Source organism: Triturus cristatus, chromosome 12 (genome assembly GCF_964204655.1).
Source record: "Triturus cristatus chromosome 12, aTriCri1.1, whole genome shotgun sequence".
Taxonomy (NCBI): domain Eukaryota; kingdom Metazoa; phylum Chordata; class Amphibia; order Caudata; family Salamandridae; genus Triturus; species Triturus cristatus.
Window position 1 is genome coordinate 137,483,675 of NC_140595.1, and position 19,965 is coordinate 137,503,639.

Here is a 19,965-nt window from a genome sequence, read left to right on the forward strand (position 1 = left end):
CTTGTTGGTAAACCAAGTTTGTGCCTAAGCTTTGGCAGCAGACATGTGGGCCTCCCCACCCAAAATTAAATGCCACGCCCTTTTTCACTTTTGACTAAGGCAGAAACTGCCAGGTACGGAGTACTAGTAATCCTTTAATTTGAGCAGGTACTCCGAGGCAGTGAGTACCGGTACTATTATGCACTGACTGAGCTAAAATAACCGGCCCAGACCCATAGAGCTTCGACCAGATTAAAACCGGGGCCTCTCGGCTGTCAAGGTCACTCACTTTGATGGAAAGATTGGCACCTGCTGCTTCATTCACAGCTCTGATGTGGGCACACTGACCCACTGTGCTACAGTATCTATCCACAGTAGCCCGCTTTAAGGAACGAAGTGGTTTCAGTGAAAGCACCTTAATTTTCTGGGCGCCCAGAGCATGTGGGTGTGAATTCCTCTGCGCTCATGAGAATGGAGGGGGGGGGGGGGGGGGGCGGGGGTATTTAATCGAGCCAAGTCAGACATCCTGGATTCCAGCCAGTGCCCCCACACCACACTCTGAGCTGGGGCCCATTAAACAAGGTTAAATATTTCCCTACGCTCCAGTCACTCGTGTGAATTCCCCTTGGGCAGGGGAGCAGCTCTTCGCCGCATAATTACAGAGCCAGGCGCTGCCAAGCACCGCTGCCAAAATATATCGCGGCTCTTAAATGGAGGGGGTTTGCTAACCATTGTTATTTTCTGGCCATGTGTCCAGAGCAGTAACTGCCAGGACAGGATTAGGAAGGAAACAGAGCGCCTTTGAATTTATAGGCCCCGGGACCTGTTGCAGCTGTACTAATGCGTGTGTGTTTTTAGGTAACCGGTTTGTGGCTGCAACATCCTTCTCCAACCAACAGACTGCAGAAGGATGGTTGTGAAACCAGCGCTTGTGTTTTGAGGTTGGTTTACTTAAACCAACTGTTAATGGTATGTTTTTTGTATTAAAAAAAAATATATAATTAGTCCACAAGCAGTCTTACTGGGGTAATACCATCTGCTCTAAAGCACTCACTACAGCTGGTTTCTAGACGCTTTAAATTAACACAAGAGTCATGTGGCGAGTAGCAGTTGCCACCCACGGCTGGTCCTTTGCTAGCCCCATCACTGCTCAGGCTAGACAGGATCTCAGGGTTTCTGAAGGTGGCTAGGGGTACAAAGTAAACATGGCTCCCAGAGCCATGCTTTTCTCCTGCAGTGGTCACTCAATGCTGGTTTCACAACCTATGGCAGCCATAGGAGGCTTCTGGGGACCAAGGTTGGTTATGTGGGGGCAGCAGGCGTCGAGTAATGTGTGATGTCGCGTCTCCTACCCATGGCATTTTGGTGAATCAATGTCCATGACTGAACTGCTCAGCGAATTCAAAAGTTCCAAGAACTGTTAAAGGGTTGGGGACAAAAACTCTGGTTGATTCATGAAGGCAGGGATTTTTGAATCACCTGAAGAAAGTCTTTAAATCTGAACTGGTGACGGAGACTTCTCCGCCAAAGTTTCAGAATTCTGCGGAAGGGAACGAGTGAATCAAATGGCGGTATAAGATCTAGCGTGGAATAAGTGTTCAAAACAGTGGCAAGCGGAAGGCCAGGTCTATGTGCTACGCACAAGGCTTTGAAGGGAACCCCCAAATCCTACCCATTGGAGGCCACCGAGAACAGTGGTGATGTGGCATCGGTATGGAGATCCAGTTACCCAATGTGCCATCCTGTTTGAAGGCGGTGCAATCGGGCAACACATTTATAAGGGAGATCCTAGTCCAGGACACTTCTGTAATTGAATAATGTTGGACAAACATCTTCGGGTGCAACAAGGTGTTTCAATGAGGGGCCTGTTTTGCCCCAAACTTAGCCAATCTCAATGTCGACAACCTTAAATAAAATAATTCTTACATGTATTAATCTCTTCCACACCCAGATTTCTCTTTGGAGACACTATATTGAAAACCTTCTTCTCATTTGGCACGGCGAAATGGACTCCTTATCTCTTTTTGTTAACTGGTTTAACAAAAGAGATTTTTGCTGACCCTTTCCTCTTTTCATATAAGAGAGGAAGTAACTTAGGAGACTAGTTGGTCCATGCTGTTATGTGGAATCCCAGGACTAAAGCTAACCGGTCTATCACTACAAGTTGGGGGTTACCGCCCCTCATAGGCCACTTTAAATGCCAAAACTGTACTGTGTGCTCCCAAGGTCTCAATACAAAGACCTAGAATAGGCACTAGTATATATCCTCGGAAGAAAGTGAGCAATTTCCGAGCCACCATTGTCATATGCAATCCGCTGTCCTTGTGACTTGGTGTACATCGGGCAAACTACCCAGATGATCCAGGGCTGCATCAACCAACGCAAGAGCCGGATTAGGTGCAGGGTGAAGGCTCAATTGGTTTCCCACATCATCTCTCATAACCATACCGAAAATTATTTCGCCTGGCAAGTAACTGACCGGCCTTGCCTTCCAGTATGGGGTGGAGATATTTTGTACCTTCTCACATGAGAATGTGGATAGATTTTACGGTGCGATTCAGTTAACAGTGGCTTTAATACCCTGGAGGAATGGAAAAGTATGGTGGCCACATAATGCCCTATGATTTCAGCGGTTTTCAAGTTTTTAATCCTTTTCCATTTTTGACATTGTTGTTCTTATCCAATTTTATGATAGAGATTTGTTGCCCAATGTGTTCTTCTGAAGTGCACATTTGAAATTAAGTCCATATTGTCCTTTCTTCTTCTTTGAAAGGATTACATTATGTATTTGTGGCCAGTCCCCTGTACTACTTTTGATTCTCAGTTATTGTTGATTTTAGGTATATACATTTTTACTGCGTTGCACATACACCGGTTTGCATATTTAGCTAGACTCTATGCCCTTGATTTGGGGGGGGGGCGGGGGGGGGGAGGGGGGATAAAACCCATTATACTGTTCTTTTGTTCCTCTGACACTTTCTATCTTTTGGACTGATGCACCTCTCAGCAGGTTGGGTTCTCAGTCTCCCAGGGATTTCATGTTCTTCACAGGCCTCCCGGGCCATTGATTCTGCCTTTGACTGAGTGCATGCTGTGTGCTAGCATCTTCGAAAGTAGTGTGCCGTACCTGCATAACCAGCACTCCTGCCTGCAGGATGACTGACTCACTACAGGTTTGATTATATACTAACAGTTGCTGACCTCTTTCAGCCACGGTAGCTCTTTTCCTAGCACCAATACATGGTTTTCATTTTCTTCACAGAGCTCATTGCGGTGCGACTGTCTGACACACCACGGGCCCGATACTAGGTGCCCTGATCGTGAGCAGATTCCTTCGCTCAGTGATGCTTTAACATCGTTCCCCACTCTGGTGACTTATTTTAGATTGACGAAGATTGAAGGTTTTCTACGCCAATTGGTAGCTGCATCATCCCTTCGGCACGCTATTTTGTCCTGTCTCGACAATTACTTCGGCAATCAGCCGTGAGTGTAATTAACCTTCCCTACTCCTTTACGGGGTACTCAGGGGCTTGCCACGATTCACAGTTTACTTTCTTATTATTCCTCAGGTTTCCTAAATATTCTGTAGGACAGCTGTCACAGTATTCCACGTGTTGTGGGAACAGGTAAGAACAGTGGTTGTTTGGTAGTTCCCATGGCACAGCTGCCATAGATAAATCTCTGAATCAATGGAGGGAAGGAAGAGCGAGATATTTTACTGAGGTCCGACACCCCAGCTCCTCCCGGGAAACAGTTCATCTGTTATCAAAGTCAGGGTAGCTCCTCCTCTGCCAAGTAGACAAAAAGAGTTGAACCAGATGGCTAAGGTACGTGTTGCAGGAAGATCTGAAAATCAGATCTTGGTGCCCTCACACACCTGTTCGGGTGTCATGATTCATCTTTGGGGGTGCCTAGTCTGGCCGGCGCTACAATGCCTGACGGGCCTGGGTTATTCTTTGTCAGAGATCTTTTGATCTGGAGATGCTGTGTAAATGAATGCAAGTGAGGGAATTAAATGAGCTTGGTGAGCGAGTGGTGACTAAAATAGGCGGCGGTAACCTAAAACAATTGCTTTTAATAAAAGGGTACCAGGAATAAGTAAAAACAGTGGTGCCATCATGTGGTCTCCAGGTACCAGGATAGCTACTAGTCAGAAATGGTCACCAGTTTGGTGTGGTCAACATGCGTCATGTTTCAAGAGCCCCATGGTCGAGCGGGACTTCATCAGGACTAAGAAAGAATCAGTTAATGCCCTTATCTGGGGCTGAGGGTCTCCTTTCCAATAAAGGATGGCCTCTTAGTGTTTACCAGTGTCCCCTGGTGGGTGCTGGTCAACGATTACACCTAAAAGAAGGAAACCAGGTGGAAAGGTACAAGCAACACAAATTTTTAGATAAGGGTCAAGGTGTACCATACAGGTGCAATCGTTTATTTACAGGTGCAGTAGTGTATTTACAAGTTCTTCTGTAAAAGGTGACGTGTGCCTGCTCGGTTTTACAGTGAGGTAACCAATCCTTACAGTGCAAAGTTCAACAGACATTCAATTAGAATTCTTACGTGCAACACGTAGAGAGAGGACATAAATGTATTGTTTAGATAGCAATGGGCTTGCAGACGTGACTTAAGGGAGACTGTGCTTTAGCATTGTAATGACTTACCTCAAAAGAGCCGGGTTAGCTGCTTCTTAGGCGAAATGGAGGGTCCCGAACACAGTGAGGGGCACCTTTATTAGAAAGAAAAAGAAGCATCCGTAGTCATAGGTTTAAAGCATCTGATCAGTCCGTTATGAGTGTCCTCATTAGTGATAAGGCGCAAGTACTTATTGTTCGGCTTAGTGGGATGAGTAGTAAATGCAGGGTGACACCACTGCTGTGAAGGAGAATGTTCTCAATGGTCAGATCCACAGAGATGTTAAAAAGTGCTGGTGTCTCATGCACTATTGTCACCAGACGTGTTTGTAATGTGATACCAGGTAAGATGTCCTAACATCCTGTAAGATCCTGGCCTGGGGTACTGTAGCAGTTTGAATATTAAGGCCATCTAGTGGCACTGTATGGGCAACCACTTGAACGTCTTCACTAAGATTGTGAAATGTGGTCGTCAAAGGTTCTCCTACAGCCTCGTTCAGAAAGCCTTAGAAATCATGTTTAGAACATGAATGTGCAGTGTTTCCCCTGCACATATTTTGCAATGTGTTATCCAACGAAACAGGAGCATGGGAAAACTGCAATATTTTGAGTTTTGCTGTCAAGCATGGGGCAAAATGCGTGGTATTATTGGGTTAGCCCCATTCTGCCTTGTGGAAATGGCACACATTATAAATTGCGCACTTTGCAATATCAAGATATACCAGATGTGGTATTTACCGCACAGAAAAAAGGCAGCTCCGATTAAGGCCATAAGACATCACATAAGTGATACATAGAAAAGAATCAATCTAAACCACAGAACTCTGAGCGAATTGCATAACATTTATTTAGCTCCTCTGTGCCATTTCAGGCTTGGACCAACCATGTGCCGATTTCCCATGGTTCCACACTAAACTCTTCCTCATGGTCATAGCCCCTTGGGTGGCGAACTGCCTTCAATGCAAAATGTTACAACACAAGTGGATCATAAAGTTGTTCAATATCATAACCCATAGAATAAGGTTAAGCATTTGTCTTCTTGAGGCTCGAACCTACTGGGGACATCCACTGAGCTGTGAAGTGTTGTTTTCTCCAACCTTTCGTCATAAATTACTTTCTCTACAACAAATAAAGGTATTAAACACTGATAAGCTGAGACAAATAAGAGACTTCATCAGTAAGTTGTTTGTACGTATTTTTGCTTTCTATTGGGTTGACCGGTAGAGTTAGGGTCCTAGAAAAATACTGGTGTGCTGTGCATAAAGAAACAACCTTTATATAGGACCGCCATGCAGTACCAGTTTCGCTTGCAGGATGCTTGTACAATTCCAATGTTAGGCCACTCACTGGTCAGTACACGCCAGACTACAGATCCAGGAAAATGATTACCATGGGAAGGACAGCTTACAGGGACATGCTGGTTGTTTATCACATTTCCAAAAAAATATGATTACATAGGCAAATTTCAAGTACGTACAACCTCATCTCTAGGGACTGGAAAAAAAGAAAACTACAATTATTTTAATAATGTATAACATTTTATTCAAATATCTTTATTTCAGAAAAAGTAGAGGGTCATTTTAGAGAAGGCATTCCCTTTCAACACAATGTGGGATAGATCCCATTGGTTATTCACAGGTTACAGGATAGGAGTGGTTAATTCAGTATTTACACAAGATGGCATAAAACACGTACCCCACCCCATTCCCCAGGCACACAGCGAGTATCTGCAACAACAAAAACAAGTTCTACAGGAATGCTTTGTTCACCATGGTCAATTTGTTGGCGATCGTACAATATACATAAAAATATTTCGTTTTTCCTGAACAGTTTCTCAATTTTTTCTGTCTCCATGGCCCAGATTACCAAATCTTTCCATAAAGAGGCGTTGTTTCTCCTGACAGACATGACTTACTAATGGAAATTCATCAGGAAGCTACATCTAAGTCCGGTCTACTCAAGGAGAAGGGGGAAAAAAACATTTGCCCACGTTCATGTTGATTAATTCAAACAGCCACAGACTAAGGGATCTCCAACTGAAAAGATTAAAGAAAGGACAACACAAAAGAAAAAACACTTCACGACCATCTTCAGTTAATATATGCTCTAATCTAGAAACCTAGAAGCAGAATTTCAAACATCACCTCCGAGGAAGATCATGTGTATGACTTCTTCAATCCAAGGCTTTTCTGCGCATACATTGCCAACAACAGTATTTACTTTTTTTCACTTCAAAGAAAAAGAAAGAAAAAAATTCTAGACTCCCGTCCAATCAGATTTTTCAAAGATATATGGACAATACAGTGTAGAAGATGGGAACATGTACTCCGTCCTCTTCTGAATTTCATCATCTTGCGCTGCATGAGCTACTAGTAGTCCAATGCAAAATCCTGAGCAAGCCTGCACTAGATGGTCATAAGGCACAGCCTAAAGTTATGGGTTGGTGAGACTGCATGGCTGGGGTTAGTAATGAAATAAATTACTGTCTTAATGAAATGCAGGTCGTCAGTCTGGCCAATGTAGGTGTGGTCAAAGAAAGGGACCAGAAAAAAGTGATTAGCAGTTGAATGATTTCAAGAGTGAAAATGAAGGGCTTCATACGTTATTACCAGAGAGTAAGCACCGATTAGTGAGAACACAGTCCTAGTAACAGTGAAGTAACTAAGCGGAACGGAGCTCTATGAATTCACCCCTCACGAGCAGCTGCAAACTTGACTTTGAATTAATCTAAACAGAGTGGAAACGGTGAGTTTTTAGTGAAAACTATGTCCGATAGAGTTGCTCAATTTCACTCAGGCAATGATCAGCTCCCGAACATAAAAAAGATCGGAGAGGATTACAATTCAAACTCAAGCAGGGTCAGCATTCCTGGGTTTAAATTCAAGAAATAAACATTTCATGTTTCATAAAATACTGAAAAGTTTCCCTGAAAAAATGCAAATGGATTGTGCGAGGCAAGGATAAAGATAATTCACTTGGCTTTTTCTACTTTAAAGCGAAAATTAAATCCCATTGAAGAGAAATTCTAAATGAGACACTGATAACTTTGTGTATGTATAATTTACCTAAATGATTATTCCCTGCCTGCAGTTGCATAAAATCAGAACAGCTAGGGAAAAAGAAAAAAAGAAAAAGAAACCACAGGATTTTGTTGATCCAGGATGGCCATGAAAAGTTTAAGCTCAGAGGACATTTGCTGCCAAGATGAAACACAGTGAATAGGTTCAGTATACACGATTGCACTTGTGTCCCAAAAACGTGTACTAAACACAAGCGGGATAATTCTACTGGGCATACCAAACACATCCGGAGTCGAGCTAGAACAATGCTCCCAATGAAAAGCCAGCTTTGTGGATCTTTGTATGTATTACACCCTCTTACAATAGCAGGACATCTGCAAAAATAAAATAAATCTCAACTATATTCCCAGTGCACTCAAGGGCAGTGATCAGCAATGTCCAACTCACTGAGAACTGGATTCGGTCTACTGGGCCCAATTCTTTGGGAAATGTCCTTGCTCCACAGCTCTCACACTTGCTGTACATCTTCAAAGTAAGATTTTCAAGGCAACCACAGAGTTGGTATAAGCTATCGCAATATCCTACAACTGACTCCTTCTCAGATATTCAGTCACACAGAGGAAACCCCGTCCGGGGGGGGGGGGATGCAGGGGGGGGGGTGAAGGTGGGGAGGAAACCGGAATAGAACTTTCCGATTACACTATGATCTCATGTGTGTTCACAGGTACCCAATTTTCCTCAAGTGCTTGTATCCGTCTATACACAAAAACTAGTCAAGCATGATCACACCTGTGATAGATTCCTGATTAAATACTTCCAGTGCCAAGACAGAGTCCACTGAAACAAAGAGAAAAATACAAGAATGCTCCACAAAAAAAAAAAACACACACACCAACAATAATATAGGACATCTTCTCTAATATATTATTTTTCACTCCTCACAGCAATGCCCCCCAAAAACTCATGAAACGCGAAGCTCCACCAATCCAGATCACTTTCCACCCCCCCAAAAACCAACAAACCTTCAGATCATTTCACTTTTCAAAAGATCATCTAACCTCAAATCAGCAATTTCATCAAACTGGCTAGTAAGGCATTAAGGCACTAGTGAGACTACCATTAGTTTAAAAAAAATCTATCGTGGGGATCCATCACGCTGGGAATTAGCACTTCTCGAACTTGATGGGCTCATTATTAGAAATTGTATGCTAAAAAGTATATTTTCAAAATGACAGGGTTGGGCTCTTGAATGCCTTTTCCAACACTTAAGCCAGAAAGGGCCACCGTTTCTGCTGATCTAGTGAATACATCTACCCATTGACTGCTGCAGAAGGAATTTTAACTCCCCCACACTTAACATTCATGTCTACGTCATGACATATCTGCAATGTTTGTATTGTCTGGTTTGTTAGAACTAGGCACCAACTAATCATCCTGCCTTTTAAATGTTAGCCACATGACTGCTGCATAATTCTAGGTGCACTTACTGGGCAACAATGGCTTTCGCAGACTGAAGAATCAGATGCATGGGTAACGAACTCAGCCAAGTGCCCTCAGCAGCTTCCGTCTCTGCTCCGCTCATCCCTGCCCTACCCCAAAATCATCCCATAATCAGAAAGGGTTTAATTTAACTGAACAAAGAAAAACCCAACTCCACTCACCAACATGATAAGCAGAGGCATTAATGACAGTGTGAATGCTAGCAGAGAACCCTATAAAGCGTTCTGTATTAGCTTCTGAAACAACTCAATATGCCACAACAGCTTTTCAAAATGGACCATCTGTGAGCAAAAATACATTAAAAAAAACACTTGCTTACGAACTTGAAAGCTGGTTGGTACAAAACTGAAGATCACAGGATGATCTAAACTCCTGGCACATTTGAAGGAAGCCACCACTGATTCTGTAGCAGTTCACTGGCAAACTAATAACAAGAAGGTCTAAAGTTTCACCAGAAAGTGGGCGACTCTTATCCAAACAAATATCTGCAGTATTTTCCACACCTGGACCTTGGACTGCTCCAGTCAATTAAATATCTACCCAAAACCCATATCAAAGGCATTAATTATACTCTGCACAGAAACCTTCCATGTTAACTCCCACACATGACGGAAACTAGAGGGTGCAAAATGTAAAAGCCTTGCACCAAGCAGAAGGTCGTAAAAAAGGTTAATTACAAAACACATCACTCGGACACCGTTTGGTCAGAAGTGGGCAAAACAATGAAATTCCCCAAACTTCGCTGCACTCAATGTGTTACTAAAGTGAAGGCCATAAGACATATCCAATAGCAGCAAAACGTGAACTGGTCGATAAAAACTCAAAATTCTGAACGGACACAATCTTCTAAAAAGTCAAGAGGAAACACTGAGTCAGTTGCATGGCGCACATTCTCTAGACTGTTACAGCCACTATCTGAGTCCTTCAAGCCTTGAAGAGGTTTTGGCCAATCAGAAATTGAGTTTTTTTTAGGCCACTCCACCCCCTACATGTTAAGGCATATAAACTGGCAGCATACACAGAGTTTGTGAGAAGAGCTGGAATTACTCCGTTAAGAACTGTGCTCATGAAGAAGATGAGATAATATCTAGTCCGTACTTTCTTGTGCGGCCTATCCCAAAGGATCTAAAGAGGATCCCAGTGAGAAAATGGGGATGCAGACACCACAGCTGCTGAAAAGAGCACCTTCAAACAAGAAAGGACAGCCGGGGTGTATTAGGGCATTAGTATACAGAAAACCACCAAAGGCCAAATACAAGTAGCACCACTACAAGTATAATTCAACCTTCTGCTGCACTGGTTTTATTCAGAAATCCAGATGAAAACTACAAAACGAAAAGTGTGGTTATGCATCTGCGGGTCTTTACACGGTAGAAAAGAGCAACAGTATATACCAATCTGACTGAAAATTGGATTGGCATAGCCCAGGAGTAGTGCCCATTTCTTCACCAATCACAATTTAGACAAAGTGAAACTGTGTTCTTCATGTTGGAGAACTGTGTTCTGCAAACACCAACATCAGGAAACGTCAATGTTAAACCGTGCAATAACCCAGACATTTATTTTGCTTCGGCTTAAAAAAATATGCAGGTTGAGAGCTAATAAAAATAAGTATTATTTGTGGAGTAAGGAGATATACACTTTGACAGTGTCCTTAATAGAGATGCTTCAATCTTCTTGACCTTGTTGTGGCGCTGCCTGCTGCTGCAGACTGCACGTTTCTCCAGATTTTGCTCTGATGATTTAGATGTTCTGGCAGCATTGAGTGTTTTTAGTTTCCTGACGAGTTGGTAAAACCTTGATTGGTTCAATTGTGGAACTGGGCCCAAACTCTGTGTCTTGCTGTCCTGACATTTGCCTCTGTGAGACAATCCGATAGATTTCTGATGAAAATGAGAAGCAGAGAAAAGTTAAATATATGTACAAGAAACTGCAATGCCACTACAATATACATAAAGGGAGAGTTCAGATTTTTTTAATTGAATTGTTCTACTTGTGGTGCTGACCAACATTTTATCTTACTGAAAAGATAAGTGAATAAAATGAATTGTAAATAAGTTCAAATGAATCTTGCACACCATATACAAAAACAAAGTTTCTGGGACATGTACTCAGCAAAATATACAGTTATTAACAGATGAAGAGCTTTACTCATTACAGTGGGCATGACTAACGAGCTCAATCTGGCCACTGGAAGCAAACGCCATTGATTTGTGAGTTTGTCTCTTAAAGCGCTAATTTTTTCTGGAAAATATTCTAAATAAGTACCTCTCCCACAGTGTGAGGTTCCAATGGCAACACAAGAGCAGTAAACAAAAGGCAAATCCAATTCGGTTTCTGATGTGTTTTTGGAAGAGAGTTTGAATGGTAAATCTTTGGGTAAAGAGATACAGCGGAAGCTCTTCTGAGTCCTTCTATAAAGAGAACAAGCATTTGCAATGCAATAGGTCTCGCATTTGTGAGAGTTAGAGCTATTTGCGTTGTAAATGATAATATTTTTTACCCATGTGCTTTGGTTTAGAGTGCAGTGGATGTAGGTGGTGTGGAGTGGAATTGTGTGGGTCGAATTGGTATTGTTAGTTGTGGAATTCTAGGAGGTAGAATTGTGTGGTGTGGAGCGGATTAGTGTAGTGAAATTATGTGGTATGGTGTGCAGTGTTTTTTGTGGATAGTAAAGATGTGGTAATGAGTGCACTGGAATTATGTGGAGTGGCATCGTGCATTATGGAGTAATTATTTGGAATGGTATTTTGTGTTCGGGAGTGGTATGTAGAGGAGTTTAATTATGTGGTGTGCTGTTTTTTGTGGCATGATGTGGAATTCTGTGGCATGGATTGATTGAAGGTATGTGGTGTGTTGTGTAATTGTGTTGTTGAGTTGAATGATGTGGTTTGCTGTATGTGGTGTGGAATGGAAATGTGAAGAGTTGAATTGTGTGGTGTGAAAGTGCATAGCTAGGAGTGAAATTATGCGGATTGTATAGGGAAGAGAAGGGGGATGGAGCACGTAGTGGTGAGGGAATAAGCGCTAGAGATGAGAAGGAAAAGGGAAGGGTGATGGTGGAGCGGTGAGAAATAGAAATGATGCCGATTGCATTAGTTGGGGGCAAAAAAATAGAAGAAAGGTGGAATCTGTAAGGAGACTGGTGGAGCTAGAGGGGGAGGGAGTGGGGGAGGCGAAGGTAAGAGAAAGGTGGGAGATGATGGGGCGACCCTGTAGGACGTGGACATGGGAGGGTGACCGAAGAAGGACGAGGAGGAAGAGAGGACAATGAAACTGGGAGACAGAGAAACATTTAAGAAATATGTAGAAGTAGAAGGCAGAGACCCAGGTGCGAGAATGAGGTAATGTGGAAAATATGCAGGCGACGGAAGAAGAGTGGAGGTGGGAGAGAACCAAGGAATAAAAGTGGAGCAGAGGGAAACTGGGAAATAGGGGCAATGGCCAGAGTGAAAGTGAGAGCGAGCAGTGGAGGGTAACGGTTTATATTTTTTTATGGACGATTTGTTGTCCCTGTTGTCTGTGCGCGGAGTAAGTCACTGAGGAATGTGCATGAGAAGGAACGATAGGGGGCAGTGTGGTAAGGAAGAGAGGGGTAAAGTTAGTGGGGAGAAAGTGAACTGGTGAAGCTGGAGTGGGTGGAAGAATCAGCGGTGCAGGTGGAGAACCAGAGAGATGAGGGTGAGAGAATGCGTGGTGGAAGTCAGAGCAAAACTGTGAGGGGGGGGGGGGAAGGGGAGTATGAGAGAAGATTGAAGAGGGAACTAGGACGGAAGCAGCGCTTACATGTAGGGCGGCGCCGAGTGCATGTGCATCTCTGAATATATCTTCTCCTTGGTGAGTACAGAGCTGGGCAACCGTGTGCATCCATGGCACAAAGTGGAGACCTAGTGTAGGCCGCCTGCCCATCACAGAGTTCAGGGTTCGCACCAAATTGTTACCCAACCCACAGTATACGCAGGGCAGTAAGCAGAAAGTAGCACATTATGTGCAACACTGGGCACAAGTATAAGCCTGGCACGGCATATGGGCTCAATATGCCCAGATGGAAAGCATGCAGGGCAGAGTATACGCACAACCTGCAGGGTGACGTTCTCGGGGTCACCGAAGCGCCATCACATCAGAAGCTGGCAGTGTGTAGAGAGGAGCAGGCGACTCAACTACAAGGAAAAATATCTCCCGCACACCCTTGTTCACCTTTATATAAAACTTTTAAACAATAAAATCATCTGCAAATCTACTGTTCTTCCGCAGGGACCCACGTGCAGCTCTGCCAAACCACATCAGTCCTGGTCTGCCGCACACTGCTGTTCCAATGCACCTCATTCCTCACCAACACAACGCTGCAACTCCAGCAGTTGGAGCCGCGTCTGGGCCTCTGCCAGGTCACCGCAATCTGGCCGTGGACCCCCCCCCCCCTGCTGCATGCTTTGAGCCACAAGAAACATCCCTCGCGCACCTCCCCCACACTAAAAAAACAGCCAAAAGCTCGCTTGTAGCTTCGCCCAGCCCACTTCCTAATCCTTCCTGTCTCCAATGATGCAGTGATTGCTCTCAGCACTCCCTGTCAGGCACAATATCCCCTGCAGCACATGTTCTTGTAACTGCACGCTACACACATCCCTCTCCCTGCAATCCCTGCTCTGGGCTCCGGATGCTGTGAGGGATGCTGATATTTTTAAAGAATTCCGAGTTTGGAACAATCAGAGGAAGTGAAACGAACATTAACCATTTCAGTCAAGATGGAAGAGGCTGGGCAGTCAGTCATTCAAGTTTGCAAAGAACTAAAACCAGAAACGTCACCGCTTTCCAATATCAGTACGAGTCTGCTTCGGATACAATGAATCCAAGAGCCGGTGCACCCCCTATAAAGGGAACTGTTGTGCCCTTCTCAGCATTGTGCCTCGCAGGCCCTTAGACCAGAGGGTCTGCCCCGCCAACACTTTCTTTCGATGCCAGTCATTGTTTCTTGGGAGACCCACGCCCAGGTTACACAGTCCATGTGGACGGCACCCTGGGCCTGTGTGACCCTCTGCACTTGGCACTGGGGAGCAGAGACCCCGGTCCTCTTGTTGTGGTGCTGAATGATCTAAGCCCTTGGGGTGCCGAGAGGTGCGTACCTGTGCTGTTGGGGAGACCTGTTTATGACGTAGGAACAATGTGGAAAAGTGGGTGCTTTCATCAGTAAGGAAAAGGCCATTGACTGAAAGTTTACTCCTCTTCCGCAGACCAAAATCTGGATAATATTTAGAGCCTGTTACTGTGTAATTAAGCACAGGATGTGTAATTACCAATGGAAACCCAGTGCCTGCTCCAAACTACAGCCTGTCCCCGGAGCATACCCAGCACAGTGGCCTGCCCCCTCCGCTCAGCATTGGTATCTTCGGGCTACGGCACGTACATTCGAACAACAAGAGGAGACGCTAGGACCGAAAGGCTCTGCGCATGCTCACATCGCACAAGCGCTCACCATGACGTATTTGCTCGGCTTCTGTCAAAAGGTTTCTTGTCTTTATGGGGCCATGTGTTTGGTCCCATAACGATAAGAAACCTTTTGCGACCAACGCAAAGCAAGCGAGTCCGTCCAAATGGGACGGCTCGGAAAGCCAAGCAAATACGTCACGGACACCTCTTTTCCAATGGCTGGCCACAGTTTAGCATAAACGGTGACGCCAGCCAATGGAAAAGAGGGGCGAGGCTTGATGCCCCTCACAGAAAATACCACATCTCATTAAATCTCACCAGCGAGACTGCGCATGCGCGCAGCCTATGCCAGGCGAGACCTAAAAACGGGGGGTGTTTTCCCCCACCATTGTTCCCAAATCCACTGAGCAATTATGTCAAGACACTACAGGATGAAATGTATCCTACAAGACCCATGCCTCTAGTGAATTTGGTGGAACTATGGAATCTGTCCTCACCTTTTCGGTGGTGAGAAGAGGAAACAGGGTGCCTGTCTGCACCATTGCAGTGGAGTCAATAAATGTAATTCCAGTAAGAGTACAAATTTATTAGCAATTAGAGTTAATTTTTGGGGGATGTGCCCAATCTACATGTTCATGTTTCCCACAGCCAGTGAGCAGTAGAAGCTTAACAGAGAAACATGTTACAATATCAAGTTATGGAATATGGAGAAGGTTAATCTGCTTTGTCGCTTACCCCAATGTTCGCAATCATACATCAGAAGATGAGCTTCATGAATAGTTAGCAATTCAAAAACAAAGGATTACTGGACATTATTGTAAAAATTAATGCAAAACGGCAATACTTCTAATTTTTGCTTATCTATATCTTGGAAAGGTGTACCATCAGTACTTGATTTCTTTGATTCAAGAGATTTCACACTGCAGCAGAAGCAGCTATGTTATAACTGTGGGAAATGCAAATGTAGAACTGTAAACTACAAACACTTGCTTATGGAAAGCTCTGTGATAGCTCCTCGCTTTTTGGGATTGGTATTACAACAAACAAGTCAAATATCTGCAAAAGAAAGCAGTTAAACACACTCTTCAGGCACATTCCTGGAAGTGTACCTCTAGGACAGGGGATCCAAAAAGCGATGATGGTTGCTAAAACAAATTCAGTGAAAAGGATCTTGAATGTGCTTACATTAAAGACTATCAACAAATCTATAAAACAGATACTCTATCAAATGTGATTTACTCATCTAGAGATTAAAAAGTATGTCATTCATAAAACATGAGAAAAGACTAATTTCAAAGGTAAAAAAAATCCGCATTTAAATGATTGCTCAGACACCTATAGGCATTATAGTTAAATGCACTATTTCTATGAAGATTGTAAATATCTTCAAGAGATGTAATCTGCTCTTCAGTAGCAATAAACTGAAAGTGTTATTGCATTTATTTCACTTGTTCATTTCAGTAATATCCGTCTACAAGCTCAGGAAGAACTATATATTAAAAATAGCGGCCTCTACCACAAAAGATTATCAGCACGTTCCCTTGACATCAGGGTCTCCTATATTATTGAATAAAAGGCCCATGATCTGAGCTAATTGTCAATTTCAAGATTTAAGATGCACAAAAGCTGTTTAGAGCCGAATGGTCTAATTGGGGAAGAAGGAATGACTTTTCAAAGACAACAAATAATGGCCAATGTTTTTCTTTTTTTGCTCACAAAGCTTTACCTGCAAGGACATTGTGGAATGCAGTTTCTACGTTTGTCGAGTCCAGCGCAGATGTTTCCATAAAAGAAAGGCCATTCTTCTCTATATAAAAAAAGAGAAGGGTAAAAGGTGAACGTTTGACACAATGTTACAAACCTTCAGGTAAAAAGTCTCAAATGGTTTTAACCAATACATCTCAAACCACTGAATGTCTGGTAGATTCTTTTCACATTCCCTTCACAGTCAGTTCAGGCCGTGATGAACGCAATGAATGTGGTTGGCAAGCAGATCATCAGGAGCAAGGCGACTCGGGGCCAGCAGTGCTAGAGTTGCTGTGAGTAACTTGCACCTACATCCAGCCCACAAACACACATCCTCGCCAAAGTGTTCCTTAGTATGAGGCAATATCTAACAGACTTTGTGAGTCCATCAATGGAACAATGTATACCCCAGTGCAAATGATACACAGCAGAACAGAGTATAAATGCCATAGAGGCTGCCATATCTGATGCCTTCCAAAAATAAATACAAAATGGGGGGGGGGGGGGGGGGGGGGGGCGGGGAGTTGGGGTGACCTTAAACATGCATCACTTCCAGAGACATGAAACCATCCACTGAGTAATGAAGATTTTTAATCCGTACATCTCACAAAGAACCAGACTAGTGTGTTGTATTGCAGGGGCACAAACCCTTGTGAACACAATAAGGTAAAATCTAGCATTCTGGAAGCAAACTCTCAGTTCTCAAAACAGAAGTTCTCAAGAGTCATTTTGCTCATGTCTACATCAAGAATGTCACGGGGATAAAATATGTTTTGGATGATGTTTCATGCTCTTAAACAAAATTGTTCAAACAAGCTCTGCCAAAAGCTCGTCAGGGAACAGAGTCCAACTCCTCTGGAGAGAGAGTTGCATCAAAGATCAAGCACGCAAGTGGTAACAAATGGAACAAGATCTACTATGTAGGATTACACCGTATTGTACTGTGGGCAGAATTCCTATCTGCCATCATGGCCCAACTGTGCTCTGAATGGGGGTGTTGGTTCTCTCATCTGTCCTTGTTTCAATGTCCATCTCAGCAATGTTTCAGGTATGTCATATGTCAGCAATACTTGGATCAGTGAGGACGAATAAAACATTTGTTCATGAGGACCGGATGGCTGCGTCACTTTCCAGAGGCTTCTGAAGAGGTTGATGCTATCTGCACAGATTTAGTCAGCTCTTTGAGCATGCGACTCATTCACACTGCTTGCATCTCCCTGAAGTCCCCTCTGCAGTGGATCCTTATTAACATGTGCCCTTATTAACACTATATTGGGGACTATTATTTTTAAGCCTGGTGCACAGGATGAAACAATCATGAGAATATACACTGCGAGGGCACAGGTAGGCTTTGGCAGCGAAAACGCCATACTTCATTACTACTAAACCACCAAGGACTGAACTGCAGTAAGGGTATGCCTTCCCAACATCCAAGAATGTCGTGCCTGTCAAGTTAAAATTCCAAGGTCATAGAGCCCAGGAAAACATACTTTCATGTTGCTTCCCAACATCAAAGTCTTAGATATCCTACATTGAAAATACTAGTGGACTGGAGACCGTGCGCATGTTTCACAAACTGGCAATAGTACTGCTCCCTACTACAAAAGGCAATTTACATGTCTATGACTGAAGACCTCCACTGGCACTATCTTTTTTATGTGGAGCTCTCCGTCACAGTGATGGTGAGCTCTGCACATGCAAGTATGGCACATTGTAGTAAATTGGACGGGGGCAAGGGGATGGTGGGAAAATGTGGAATAATAACTCCCAAAAAATGGGAGAGCTTACGGGAAATGTAAAGAGAAGGTTGGACTCTGCATACTTATACAAACACAACCAACAAAAGTAAGACCATTAAAATTCAATAAATATACTTCAAGAGTTACTACACCTTAAAAGAGTCAAAACAGGTGTAAATGTACTCCAGCCCAGCCTTCGAGTGAGTCAAGCACCACACATGGCTACTAAGAATGCAGCATACTCCCATACAACAATACAGGTACACAATTAAAATAACAGCCATAGGAATTCATGTTAAATTACTTCAATATTTAAATTATATATTAGTTTTAAAAAATGAGTACAATTGATTTTTTTTATATTTTTAAAAACTTAAACCTAATAAATGTAATTAAAATTTTTATTGGATTAACATGCATTTATATTATTAAATGCATAACTTTTAACCAAGTTAAATTAAAATGTAATTTACAGTGGGTCATTTGTCATCATTTAAACAGTAATATTTACTAATAGAATTGATTGTCTTAATCTTTATTCCATATTTGATATGTTAATGTGCTGAAATATTTTATTAGGTCCAGGTTAATAATCATTTACATTTATTCTTTTTTTAAACAAACTATTACATTTGCCCTATATTTTCCAATGGGGAAATTGCTATCACAGTGGCAGCAATCACCGCCAACAAATGAACAGTTATTAATACTATTTACACTCATAAATTCTGTTGGAGATACCACCTCCACATGAGGGTTGAAGACATGCAATTCAACGCCTAGGTGTAACTCACTACTTGGAAATGTTGAATAGCAAAAAAGTGGAGAGTTAAACCTGGGTGTAGGAGTAGACCTGCATAGGAGTAAATATACACACGTACACCCCTGTGAATCAAGCCCCAATTCTTTCACACCCAAGCTCGGGTCAAACAGTGACCACATAAAAATGTGATGCTGAGATCCAAAACCTCTTTCTTAATCTCTGAATGCGGATATGATGGAACAGGAATGTTACCTAAAAAAAGAAAATTAACTAGCCTTCCAAAGAATTCCATACTTAACGTTTAGGACAGTGGTGTGTTCTAAATGCTTGAAACTATTGAGTAATTTATGCTGAAATGAATGGCACACAGTTATAAATACCATGAGAAATAATTAAGATTAACTTAAATATTACTTCTTTATAAATACCAACTAAATTAACCTTAGTATCGTGAACTTACTATACAGAGGCAACAGTAGTAACCTAAAACAAACTACTGTAGTTTTAAAATGTGCAATTCATATGTAAAATGTTATTTCATGCCTTCGTATCTGCATGGCACCTTCTGCCTCCCCTTAGAAGTTTTAGTTACCTGAAAAACTCTTAGCCTCATCGGTTGGTACTGCCCGCAGGTGCCGGAGGTCACTCTTATTGCCTACAAGCATGATGACGATGTTGCCGTCAGCATGGTCCTGCAGCTCCTTCAACCAGCGTTCCGCATTCTCGTACGTCAAGTACTTTGCAATGTCATACACAAGGAGAGCTCCAACAGCTCCCCGGTAATATCTGCAGGAAAAAGGGTGTAAAAAGACAGTAATAATTGCCCTTTCCTTATCTGCTTGCACAAATTCTTCTGGTACCCAAGGGGTACTGTCTCTAAAGTATAGATTGCACAAGAACAAAACCAAACTATCCATTTTAAATTTGTTGACGGAACCAAACACTTACTTACAGCTGCCAAATCCATCCTATACCCAACAATTTATTAGCGGTTCGACTATTCTAGGGTAAACACTGACCTTATGCATTTCCCAATATGGACTAGATACGACCCAAAAGTATTCTTAGGGTACTCTTGCTTATTCTTCCTTTATCACCGATTACGAATCATAAATTACTAACACTAACCAGAGAACAATTACCCTACGTGGTTTTAGTCTAGAGTA

At 42.8% G+C, this 19,965-nt stretch overlaps 1 protein-coding gene across 1 annotated transcript in view; it reads right to left on the reverse strand.

Moving 5' to 3' along the window:
- Positions 1–6,126: 6,126 nt before the first annotated feature.
- LOC146772904 (ras-related protein Rab-11A-like) overlaps positions 6,127–19,965 on the reverse strand; it is a 64,666-nt gene continuing 50,827 nt past the window's right edge. Inside the window, exons 3-5 of the mRNA XM_085637741.1 lie at positions 19,392–19,585; positions 16,278–16,358; positions 6,127–11,010 (exon numbers count right to left, since the gene is read on the reverse strand). Of these exons, the coding sequence (XP_085493867.1) occupies positions 10,871–11,010; positions 16,278–16,358; positions 19,392–19,585 (415 nt within the window). The 3' untranslated portion in view covers positions 6,127–10,870. The remainder of the gene's footprint in view (positions 11,011–16,277; positions 16,359–19,391; positions 19,586–19,965) is intronic.